Consider the following 12,102-nt stretch of genomic DNA (forward strand, 5'->3'; position numbering starts at 1 on the left):
ATCTTACGAAATTTTCCTCTTTCAACCCTTCAGCAGTGCTCTAGACTGCAACAAGGTGGGATTGAGACGAGTTCAAAGCTGTTGCTTTGCTTTCCTAGGAGTGAAGTTGGTCTGCTTTGTCTAGTATCTATCGTGCGCCACGTGGCTTTCAAGATAGGTTCTATGTGCAGACTAACGTTCATGATGATTAAATTACTTGCAAATGAAACTATGATGAGCTCATGAGCCATGATAGCATTCCTCAGCACGTAACTTCTCTAAAATGCGAGAAAAATTGTTGCTTTGATTCTAAACACATTTGAAAGACTTTTGACCGGTACCATTTTTATTCATGACAAAAATTGCAATTAGAGTTTCCTGTTCATCTTATCCAAAATCTATTATGGTTTAGACATCAATAAGTTGGATATGTGACTCCTTAAGATGAGTCATGCCATCCTATTCACACTGTAGAGCCCATATTTAGAGGCATTTAGCTGGTGTTATATATATATATATATATATATATATATATATATATATATATATATATATATATATATATATATATATATATATATATATATATATATATATATATATATATGTATTGGGTCATCCTGATATGGCGCATACGTAAGTATGGCAAAAGGGTAGTTGGATATGGTTTGATTTCAAGGTACTAGCCCAGTTGTGATGGTGCCGGATGCTCGATCAATACATACCTAGCCATGATCAAGTTGTCGTAGAAGGCAATCATGGCAGTATTTGCTATTCGTTCTTCAAATGACAATATTTCTGAAAACAAGCTCGATCATATTCCAAATATGGCGTTCTAATTTTGGAAGATAACTATGGTTGAAATAAACTTGATTATCTTCCTATTATGGCCATAGCCACGATTTCCTTCCTGTATTGTCATTGTATGATTTTTATATATTGTCATTATATGATTATATGTAATCTCTCATTATATTCCTTGAAATGCTGCGTTTATATATAAATTGTCAAAGAATCAAATCTCAATAATAAGGAGAAATCTAACAACTACGGAAAATCATATAATGACAATATACATAGAACCATATAATAACAATACATGAAAGTAATTACAGCAATGATAGGAAGGTAATCGAAGCCATGATAGGAAGATAATCATATTTGTTTCAATCATAATTATCTTCCAAGAATCAGATGCTATATTGGAAGGAGTTCAAACTCGTTTTTAGCAATATTGCCATGATTGCCTTCTATGACAACATGACAATGGCCGGGTGTATTGACCGAGTATTAATTAAGGCACCATCATAACTGAGGCAATTGCCAACTCATGCATGCAAGTACCTGCTGTACACGCCACATGACTCATAAAGCTTATGAATAGCTCAATTCGGTTGAGAAACTTTATAGCAGTGTGACACATTTCATATGGACGGCGTACCTTGGTAACTTGATAGAGAAGGCAGTGGGCTGCTCAGAGGTTTTAAATTCCACCCGGGGCTTCTTTCCGCCCAATAACTAGGTGAGAGAGAGACTTGGCCATTCTTTTCCATTGTCTACATTCTTTTTTATTTATTTTTAAGAAAGCCCTCCAGGTTTGCTCTTTGAAGAGGGATATTGTATGAAACGAAAATATGTACGTTTATCAATGTCATTAGATTTATATAGTACAAATATAATGATATTTTCGATTTTTTAAGCAATGATGATGTTATCTTTCTTACTATATGCCCAATACTAGAATTGCATCTGCGTAAGAAGAGTTGTTAATATTCATTTCACCAGCAAAAGTTGTTCACGTAGCAAGATCCATTAGTCAGGCATGGGTCCCTCATTCGAATCCTATGCGCCTTTTTCAATGCTTATTACAAGTGTTAGACTACAAATAGAGTTTGTATAATAATTTAATGAAATTGAAAGGAGTCTTTAAGAAAACACGAGTGCAGGTTGTGAACTCTATTGAGAGAAATGGATGAACTACGACAAGCAGACTCCTTTAACCCTCCATAAACGTAAGGCATTGTCATGAATTTTTTTATTATAAATACACTTTATTTTTAGTAGATACATGGACTAATATTCAGCCTCAATTAATTAGTACAAAAGGTGTATAAACTAATCTATTACAAAAAAACTTAATTGTAATCATGGTCATCCATCTTAAACAAACAACATGCGTCTGTCAAGATCGAGTAGCATATATATATTGCAACTGAAGCTTCCAAATAAAATCCAGGATTAATGACTGAGATCGCTGGAGAGAATTCTTAGAAGAGCTAGAGAAACTTCTGTGAATCTTTTAAATTTACCATATAATCTAACAAGAAGTAACAACAATTACTAATTAGCACTTGCAATTAAATAGTGCACATGCAGTGACGGTAATGAAATCAGTTTGTTCGACTCGTATTATGGAGCCCGGCCGAATTGAATGGATGATCAGTTTTTTTTCTTCTTTGTTGGTGGAAACCATGGAGGTCTAAGAGTTTCTTCCCCAGTTAAAACCCTAGCCCTTTAGATTTGGAAGATTGATGCGGCTAGCTACAATGCAGTACAATAAAGGTGCTGATCACGAGGTGACATGGGTAGGTGAACTCATATTCCAAGTAGTTATGAGGCTTGGATGAGCTGTTCTCATTAGAGCAAGGGTTCTCCAAACTCGGGACGACAGTAGTCTTCCAAGCTGCACTTATTAACACCCCATCCAGGACTATACAAATAAATAGACGACAAGCTTCTAACGTATTATCCGTGTCATATCCTATGTGATGGCGATCAAGACAATGCATCGAGGTTGGGCCTAGATATAGTTGAAAGAATACTTCATTGCCTTCTGGTTTCAAGAAGCGTCAATTTCCAAACTTAGATGAGCTCCCTTATGCTACAAAGCATTAAGTCCCTTAAATGCACCTGCACCACGTCAACCAACTTTTTACAGTCTATCTGCGTCCATATTTATGCTCGTATGCAGTGCTATCAATCGAGTCTCGCTTTTCCCGTGTATTTATGGACACCAACTCCCCGTGCCACTCTTCACAGCGACTCGACTCCTTTAATTCCTCTCTCTTGCTCCTCCCTCTTTGTGGGCTTTGAGTTGGTCGCGATGGAGAGTGGGAGGAAAGGGAAGGGCCTTCTCATGTATTTCCTGTTAATGGGGCTGGTTTCTCATGAAGTGGTCACACCCGTTGTGTGCAGGAGCCTCGAGAAGTTTGCTGACCAGAAGAACTACTACTCTCCTGATCCACATGCACCGAGCCATCCCAGACGTAAACTCTTCTTCCTTTCCTCTGATCCTCTATAGCTTTAGCTAACAGTGTAATAACACAGCATGGTTGACATTCTTACAGACTCACACAGGACTCCTTCTTGCGGAACACCGCCGCACGGCGGGACGCCGACGCCGACGCCGACGCCAACACCAACACCATCCCATGGAGGTGGTGGCCACTCCAATCCGCCATCTGGTGGTGGGTACTCCAATCCGCCATCTGCACCGATCGTCGACGCCCCTCCTTCCCCTCCCCTGGTTCCTATCGTCCCTCCAACTCCATTTACTCCGGTGAGCCCCACGCCTCCGGCGCCGCCGTTTATTCCGAATCCAAATATCCCGCCATTCTTCACTGGCACATGCGAGTAAGTCGCCTGAACTTGGTCACAAGGCGCTTGGTACATTCTTCTGAATCTTTCACCTACGTTGAAATCACCACCCACCCCAAAAACTTAAGGCTAATAGGATGAGATAAATTTATTTATATATTTTATTTTTTTTTACACTTCTTCTCTAAGCCGAATTTTTTTTTAATAGATGAGCTCAATATGTAATTTCTTTTTTTAATAATGGGGTTAAACTTTAATACCATGTTGAAATTACCACTTATCCCAAAAACTTAAGCTAATAGTGTAAGATAGGTTTATTTATATATTTTATAATTTTTTACTATCTAAGTCGTTACGTTACATGCATTCAGCTTCTGGAGGACGCACCCAGCAGCAATATGGGGCCTCTTTGGTTACTGGGTCCCCGTCGGCCAATTCTTCGGGTTGCCATCTACTTCGATGTTTGGGAGGAACCTGAGCTTACCGGAGGCACTGGCGAACACTCGCAAGGATGGCTTCGGAGCTCTCCTCCGCGAAGGGACGGCTTCTCTTCTCAACTCCATGGTGAACCGGAGGTTTCCCCTGACGACGCAGCAAGTGACGGACGCTTTTGCCGCTGCTGCAGCGTCCAACAAGGCTGCTGCAGCCCAAGCCCAGCTCTTCAAGAAGGCTAATGAGGGCCATCTCAAGCACAATTAGTAGCGCCTCCTGATATTTTCCTTCAATGGTGCATGCGTTTTCGCTGTAGTCTCGTGTAATGAGCTTGAGTAGTGTGTATGACTGATGATCTTCTTTGTGTGTGTTAATGTCTTGTGTCAAAGCTTCGTAATTTCAAATGTAGTGCGATGTTGTGGGGAGTGGAAATGGCATTAAAGATGAAACATGAGCATATGTTGCAGTGGACCGAACTCGGTTAATGTTCGGATATCAGGCTTAGAACTAGTCCATGCAAATTTAGGCAGCTCAAATAAGGTGATGATGCCCCAACCCGCTGTTAGTACAAAGTTCAGAGTTATGCCTTCAAGACCAGATCTGATTGCAATGAAGTGGCGTGAATTTTTCCCATAAAGCTATTTCGTTCGTTCAAGGTCCAACAGAGATTAACTCGAGGCCATTTCCATTCATTTCCAGCCCTAGTTGGTAGGTAGGAAACCATGAATGTAATCGGCGAAAGGAGACCACAATTGAATGTCAGTATCAACCATGCCGCATAAAATAGACCTCTTAATAGAACCTCGCCAAATCATGGCAGTCTAACGTTGCCTCGGAAGTGCGGCCAGATCCAGTTCCTTGAGGAATGGACGGACTTCTTGCTGTGTAGTCTGCTCAAATCAGAACAATCAATGCGCCTTAATAGCACTTCACAGTGACAATTAATCGGATTCAAGTCAGCATTGTGCTGAACCAACCATCCCCTGCCCGGAAACATTTAAGGGATACAGCAGGCACAGAGAGAGCCTTCCGGCCAATCCTAAACAGGGCTCTAGTTGCCCCGGTTGATTTGGCTACACCAAGTTCTCGCTTGAATCAGTTGCATACGTATAACACTTGTTGGGAAAGGTATCAAAGGGGAAGCAGTGTACATGGATTTTAACCATTTGCATCTTTTCGTTCATCATCTTATAAATTGTTCAAACAAAAAAAAGAAAAAGGGAGGAAACGATGCTCCAAGTTCACCTAGGTCTTTATGATTTTGTTGGAACCTATCTGATCTAAGCCTGAATTGAAAAACCAAGAGCTTGTTTGGTAATGTTTTCATTTTCTGTTCAAGAAGAAAATGAACCAACTTAGATATCATGTACGTTGAAAACTATTTGTTCTTCAAAATTTTTTGTAAAATAGATTTTGCTACTATGCCTTTTTTGTTGTTTTTAATAGAATGAACTAAACGACACAAACCATCAATTGATGAAAGATATTATGAGAAAATAATAGGCTAATGTTGACAATCGATTTTCTATATTTATTTTTTATTTCTAATTTGGTCCAAATTCCACGTGAGCGATAACCTTCCAAAATTCAATCTTATTGCTAAAAATTCGATTTTTTTCGAGTGCTAGCCATGTACGAGATGTGCTTCAACGTCTTGATCAACGGTGCCATCCCCAATACCATCAACCTCCACTTGAATTGCCGCACCATTTTCATGAATCTCCACCACAATGGTTCACTATAAAAATATAAATATATATTTTTTGAGAAGATAAAATATAATTATTTTTTATTTCTTTATCTTAAATAAAATAAAAGAAGAAGAAAAAGAAAAAGAAAGAAAGAAAAAATAAATAAATAAATAAAAGAAAGGATGAAAGAAGATAAAAGAAGAAGAACAAAAAGAAAGAAAGGAACTATGGAAGGAGGGGCGAAGTAGGGATGGTGTCCACCCAAACATTTGACCGGAACCACTGCAAGAACGGGGATGGACCAGTAATATTGGATTTCCATTACGTGAGGCGGTGCGGCCGTGGTGCCTGGTTTGGCGTCAAGACCGTGTCCTTGCCGACGACTTGCAAGGTGTGCTTGATGTTTACCCTCCGTCTTTCCACGTTCCTTCCAATGTTAGAATGTCACATCAAGCCAACCGTTTTCGAAGGCAACCTAAAACGCGTATCTGCCATGAACCTGTTTGAGTTTTTTCCACATACTAATCTGAGAGTACACTTCAAGCACTTTAGCTGACATCCAGAACACAACCTTACATCTGTTACATCAAATCAAATAATTTAATCTCCAATTTACAGGCAAATTACTTCATAATAGTTTTGTATCTTACCTTTCCGTGAAAAAAAAACTGTCATTTTTTTTTTTTGGCGTGTGGAGTGAATTGAAAGTTGGGCAGCAGTCCATGTTTCCAACCTGCTAGCGTTTGGTGTCTTGGTACCTCCGAACCAGAGCCGTTACTTTATCTTTATTAATTAATTCGGCTACAAATCAACGTGCTTTCTAAGTTCCAATCCAAAGAAGAAAGCGATCTTAGTCTTAGAATGAGTGCAGCATCCTGCCATGTGCCATCGGTGGGCGTGTCCTTAAATACGGTCAGATCCTCTCCATCTAAGCCCACCATTTCCGGAGATTAGATGCGGCAAATCCAACCTTAACCTAGGATTTTCCCAAGCATGAGCCACAAACCAAGGACCTCCTGCAATTGCGCCACCAAAATAGAAGGTATTCCTACTCACAAATCGTCAGACTAATTAAGCAAAGGAAGTTAATCCAGCGGTCTTCATTTCTTTTTTAAATAACCGGATTTATAACAGATCTCTTTTATTTATAAAATATTAAATTAATATTTTTTGAATAAACTATTTATTATTTTTTTTTGGTACAATAGTTGCTTATGTTAATCAAGCATGAATACAACCGAGTCAAGATACAACATATGGCATAAAGATGGGATATAATATTTAGTCCATATCTATTAAACCTTATGGTACTCGTTGTAACTTTGGACACGGAAGGTAGTCCATAAAACATAAAAAAGTCATTCTAGAATTGGATTAGATTAATAAAGTCTGAAATTATAAAATAGCTGATTAAGAAGAAAAAAAGGGGGGATAAAAAAGAAAAACAAAAGGAGGAGAGACCCAAGGGAGAGAGACCGTTGAGAGCATCCCGTGTGGCCGTACATACACGTGTGGAAATTTCCGGCACCGCGTCGCCGAGCCTGCGCTTTAAATTCCTTCCCCTCTCTCCTCTTCCTCTCCTCAACCCCAACTAAGGAGAGGGAGGAAAGGGTCTGGTTCGCGCTCTCTCGGGACTCGATTCCGCAGCTACGCCTACGCCCTCTCGCCTCGGATTCACATCATTTATCGGCCCCTGTCCCCGGAGAAATCCTACCCGTCTTCTCCGGCCATCTCTTCTCGCACCCGTAAGAGCTCCTTTCTCTCGGATTCATGCCCCATTTTTAGGTTTTCTTGACCTTATTTAGCAAATTAATTTTCAGATTAGATCTCATGTTGCCGTGATTCTTCTGCTGCTTTTGAGTCTTTTTGTTCTTAGATCTTCGGATAATTCGGTAGAAAATAGTAATTTTAACCTGGCTGCTTGGATTCTCGCCTCCATCTCCTTTAGATCCGGCGAGGGGAGGAGGAAAGAAAGGTTTTGTAGCGTTCGATCTCTTTTTGCGAGGTTTCTTGCTATATTTTCTTTGAAAGGGCTCTTTTTGTTTGAGGAGATGGGATCTTTGGCTTGAATTCGGTCAGATCTGATTGGTATGAATGGGAGGAACGAAATCTTTGTCCTAAAAAGGAAATAAGGAATCGGATCTGATCGCATTGCCTTCTATTTACTTACTGTGTAAAGAATGGAAGTCTGACTGTTGTGTGGCAATGTTGTTTCCATGCTGCGCTCATGCTCTGAGAGTTTCCCCTAAGATTTCTCGATTAGATATTTGTGGTTGGTCAATCTAATCAGTGGGGTCTCATTTTTTTAATATTCCAGACGCATAATAAAAATTGGTACTTGCTCTTACTTAAGAAATTACAAGAAGACCAATTGAGGGTTGATCTGGACTCAAGTGCCCTCATTGCCTTCAATATTCTTAGTTCTATATTAAGATAAAAGATGAAGAAATTCCTTGCTAACTAAAGCATTCTTAGATCTATATGAAGATACTCTACAAGAACTGTTTAATTCCTGAAAAAAAGCATCCTGGGTTTGCTGGCTTATTCTTACCCATTTAACTATTTCATCATTCCTTATTATTAAAAGTTTTGCCTTTTCTTTGCTGCACTCTTGATATTGCTGATCCGCTTGCAAAACAAACAATTTCAATTTCGCTTTCTTTTTTTTCTTTTGGTTTGCAGTATTGATATAGGAAAAGGAAAGAGGACAGATGGCATCATATGAGCCCAAGAACATCCTCATCACTGGGGCAGCTGGCTTCATTGCATCGCATGTCGCCAACCGCCTCATCCGAAACTACCCTGAGTACAAGATTGTGGTTCTCGACAAGCTCGACTACTGCTCGAACCTTAAAAACCTCAATCCATCCCGCTCCTCTCCCAATTTCAAGTTCGTCAAGGGTGACATTGGCAGTGTCGACCTCGTCAACTACCTCCTCATCACTGAGTCCATTGATACCATCATGCATTTTGCCGCCCAGACCCATGTCGACAATTCCTTTGGCAACTCATTTGAGTTCACCAAGAATAATATCTATGGAACCCACGTTCTCCTTGAGGCTTGCAAGGTCACTGGTCAGATCAGGAGGTTTATCCATGTTAGTACTGATGAGGTTTATGGAGAGACCGATGAGGATGCTGTGGTTGGAAATCATGAGGCATCTCAGCTCCTTCCAACAAATCCATATTCAGCGACAAAAGCTGGGGCGGAGATGCTTGTTATGGCTTATGGAAGGTCATATGGTCTGCCAGTGATAACTACCCGAGGAAACAATGTGTACGGGCCAAATCAATTTCCAGAGAAGCTCATTCCAAAATTTATCCTTTTGGCTATGAGAGGGCTGCCACTTCCGATTCATGGTGATGGTTCTAATGTTCGAAGCTATCTATATTGCGAGGATGTTGCTGAGGCTTTTGAAGTTATTCTTCACAAAGGAGAGGTTGGGCATGTTTATAATATTGGGACGAAGAAAGAGAGGAGAGTGATTGATGTAGCAATGGATGTCTGTAAACTTTGCTCACTGGACCCAGATACAGTTATCAAGTTTGTAGAGAACAGGCCCTTCAATGACCAGAGGTACTTTTTGGATGATCAGAAACTGAAGAACTTGGGTTGGTCAGAGCGGACCCCTTGGGAAGAAGGGCTGAAGAAGACAATGGAGTGGTACACAAGCAACCCTGGTTGGTGGGGGGATGTGTCTGGTGCTCTTGTGCCTCATCCAAGGATGCTGATGATGCCTGGGATTGAAAGATATATTGATGGGTCCGAAGAGGTGAAGGGCATGGTTTCTCAGTTCACCAATAATCAGAGCAGGATGGTGGTTCCTGTTTCAAAGGGTATTAGTGGCTCTCCTCGGAAGCATTCTTTGAAGTTCTTGATATATGGCAGGACTGGATGGATTGGAGGCCTTCTAGGAAAGATTTGCGAGAAGCAAGGGATACCATTTGAGTATGGAAGAGGACGTCTCGAAGAGCGCTCTCAGCTCATTCTGGATATTCAGAATGTGAAGCCAACTCATGTTTTCAATGCTGCTGGTGTGACTGGCAGACCAAATGTTGACTGGTGCGAATCTCACAAGACAGAGACAATTCGCACCAATGTTGTGGGCACTTTGACCCTAGCAGATGTTTGCAGGGAGCATGGCTTGTTATTGATGAATTATGCTACTGGGTGTATATTCGAGTATGATGCTGGACACCCTCAAGGATCGGGTATTGGATTCAAGGAGGAAGATAAACCAAACTTTACTGGCTCTTTCTATTCGAAGACTAAGGCAATGGTAACTTCTTGCTTTCTGTCAACGAAAATGTCTTTTTACCTACTCTATTATGAAAACTCTAGAACTTAAAAGCTGATATGTTCGTTATGTTGTTGCAAAATGCAGGTTGAGGAGCTTTTGAAAGAATATGAAAATGTCTGCACTCTTAGAGTTCGAATGCCAATATCTTCTGACCTCAGCAATCCTCGCAACTTCATTACAAAAATAACTCGTTACAGCAAAGTGGTGAACATTCCGAACAGCATGACAATCTTAGATGAGCTTCTTCCCATATCAGTTGAGATGGCCAAAAGAAATTGCAGGGGCATATGGAACTTCACTAATCCTGGTGCTGTAAGCCATAATGAGATCCTGGAGATGTACAAAAAATATATGGATCCTAGTTTTGCATGGGTCAACTTTACTCTGGAAGAGCAGGCCAAAGTCATTGTTGCACCTCGAAGCAACAATGAGATGGACGCTTCAAAATTGAAGAGTGAGTTTCCCGAGTTGCTATCCATCAAGGAGTCTCTTATCAAGTATGTTTTTGAACCCAACAGGAAGGTCCTTGCTGATTGAGAAGCTAGTTGAAGCTCTCAGTTACTCTAGATTTCATGATCAGAAATTAGGACCTTAATCTTCATCCCTTGGTTGGCAGCTGCAGCCACCATATGATAGTATGATTATCATCCTAAGTTCTTGTAGGTTGTAGCAAAATTCTTGTTTCACTTTCGGTTCCCAGCTATGGCTTGTTTATGATGAGGTGAATATTTTGTCATCTAAATTTGGATTGTTTAAGACATACATTCCGTTAACGAATCCTCCTATTAAATTCTCCTAATTTAGCTGCCATATAATTTATTAGATTCTCCTTGTGAAGCCTGTTATTGTTTAAGACATACATTCCGTTAATGAATCCTCCTATTGGTTTAAGATTCAAATGTCGTAGATGTTGCAAAGATTCTTCTGTTGCATGTACAATCTATTATGGGTTGCATCTATCCTTTAAAGTACCTTCTTATATGGGAAAAAGTAGGTTCAAATATATGGATAGGTAGATTAAGTATGATATTAATGGGCTGGGGGTGGGTATTATATTTTACTAATATTGTCCGTATGGTGAGTGACCCTGTTGAATGGAGGTCATCTTGTGTCGATAGGACGTTGTACTTAATGGGCGACCAGCCAAGTTTGATGTATTTAGAAAGAACTTGAACTTTCCAAGAGATACCTAGGAGGGATTTTAGGGTGGGATGACTAAAGAATATTAAATTTCATAAAACATTTTGGGATAGGTCTTCTTATTTATTTATTCTACTCTGGGTTTGCTCATACTTCATGAAAAAATGCCTTTGTTGGAAAATTTTCAGACTAGGTTTACCATAGAATAAGAAAGTGTAATTTATGGTTGCGGATAGTGTAGTTTAAGGGATGGTTAATTCAAGTTTTGATTAAGCATGAATACCTCGTAGTGCAAATTATTGTTATGTTTTGCTTTCTCTTAATATGTTGTTGTTTCTGAGGTTTAATGTTTAATCTGTTCGCAAATACTCCGACCAAATGCTATATTTAAGTAGCTCTTGAGCCGTCTATAGATTCTTATAAATGACCATTCCTAGATGACGTTAAATTGTACTAAAGTTAGTAAATTTCATGTCCTATGCTACTAGTGGTTAGCTTAGGGATGATTGAGGGTGCATTTTGATGTACTACATTGAGTCGTATTTCATAACTTCACATTATGCTTTTTAAGACTGGGTAATTATTTATGGAACAAAAAATTAAATCCCTGGAATAACGGAACAGGAAATTCTACTTTGAAACAAAAAGAATTCCAAAATTTTTGTTTTTCTTTCCTTGTCATGTCAAATTTTTCCAATTTTGTGTCTTTTGTATATGTCAAAGTGGACAAGTCCTAAAATATTGAACTTTCAAAATTCTACGAATTTTAAGCTAGGACAGGATAAGATCATGATTTTGAAACCAAAACCTCCAAATGCAACTGTTATGCATTATAGCCATAGAAACTTTCACTCCCTATCTCTTAACAATATATATATGTATATGTATATAAGGAAATAGTGGGATGTTGGTTCGGTTGGCCACTTCTGCAGACTAGCCCAGGACTGTCGATCTGTTTAAGA

The 12,102-nt window shown here is 39.7% G+C and overlaps 2 protein-coding genes across 2 annotated transcripts; both read left to right on the plus strand.

The window, feature by feature from the left end:
• Positions 1 to 2,994: 2,994 nt before the first annotated feature.
• LOC103708942 (protodermal factor 1-like) lies at positions 2,995 to 4,459 on the plus strand. The gene is made up of 3 exons (XM_008794059.4): positions 2,995 to 3,245; positions 3,327 to 3,612; positions 3,948 to 4,459. Exons 1-3 carry the CDS (start codon positions 3,083 to 3,085, stop codon positions 4,273 to 4,275), a joined length of 777 nt encoding a protein of 258 aa, XP_008792281.2. The 5' UTR covers positions 2,995 to 3,082; the 3' UTR covers positions 4,276 to 4,459.
• Positions 4,460 to 7,161: 2,702 nt separating this feature from the next.
• On the plus strand, positions 7,162 to 10,891 carry LOC120107327 (trifunctional UDP-glucose 4,6-dehydratase/UDP-4-keto-6-deoxy-D-glucose 3,5-epimerase/UDP-4-keto-L-rhamnose-reductase RHM1-like). The gene is made up of 3 exons (XM_039120560.1): positions 7,162 to 7,444; positions 8,382 to 9,979; positions 10,085 to 10,891. Exons 2-3 carry the CDS (start codon positions 8,411 to 8,413, stop codon positions 10,535 to 10,537), a joined length of 2,022 nt encoding a protein of 673 aa, XP_038976488.1. The 5' UTR covers positions 7,162 to 7,444; positions 8,382 to 8,410; the 3' UTR covers positions 10,538 to 10,891.
• The last annotated feature ends 1,211 nt before the right edge of the window (positions 10,892 to 12,102 follow it).

Source organism: Phoenix dactylifera, unplaced genomic scaffold (genome assembly GCF_009389715.1).
Source record: "Phoenix dactylifera cultivar Barhee BC4 unplaced genomic scaffold, palm_55x_up_171113_PBpolish2nd_filt_p 000824F, whole genome shotgun sequence".
Classification (NCBI taxonomy): Eukaryota; Viridiplantae; Streptophyta; class Magnoliopsida; order Arecales; family Arecaceae; genus Phoenix; species Phoenix dactylifera.

Excerpts from the sequence above, each read along its gene's own strand:
- LOC103708942 (XM_008794059.4), top strand. The coding sequence starts at position 3,083 with ATGGAGAGTGGGAGGAAAGGGAAGGGCCTTCTCATGTATTTCCTGTTA. Across the intron at positions 3,246-3,326 it reads TGCACCGAGCCATCCCAGAC|ACTCACACAGGACTCCTTCT; the intron begins GTAAACTCTTCT and ends ACATTCTTACAG. Across the intron at positions 3,613-3,947 it reads TTCTTCACTGGCACATGCGA|CTTCTGGAGGACGCACCCAG; the intron begins GTAAGTCGCCTG and ends ACATGCATTCAG.
- LOC120107327 (XM_039120560.1), top strand. The coding sequence starts at position 8,411 with ATGGCATCATATGAGCCCAAGAACATCCTCATCACTGGGGCAGCTGGC. Across the intron at positions 9,980-10,084 it reads ATTCGAAGACTAAGGCAATG|GTTGAGGAGCTTTTGAAAGA; the intron begins GTAACTTCTTGC and ends TGCAAAATGCAG.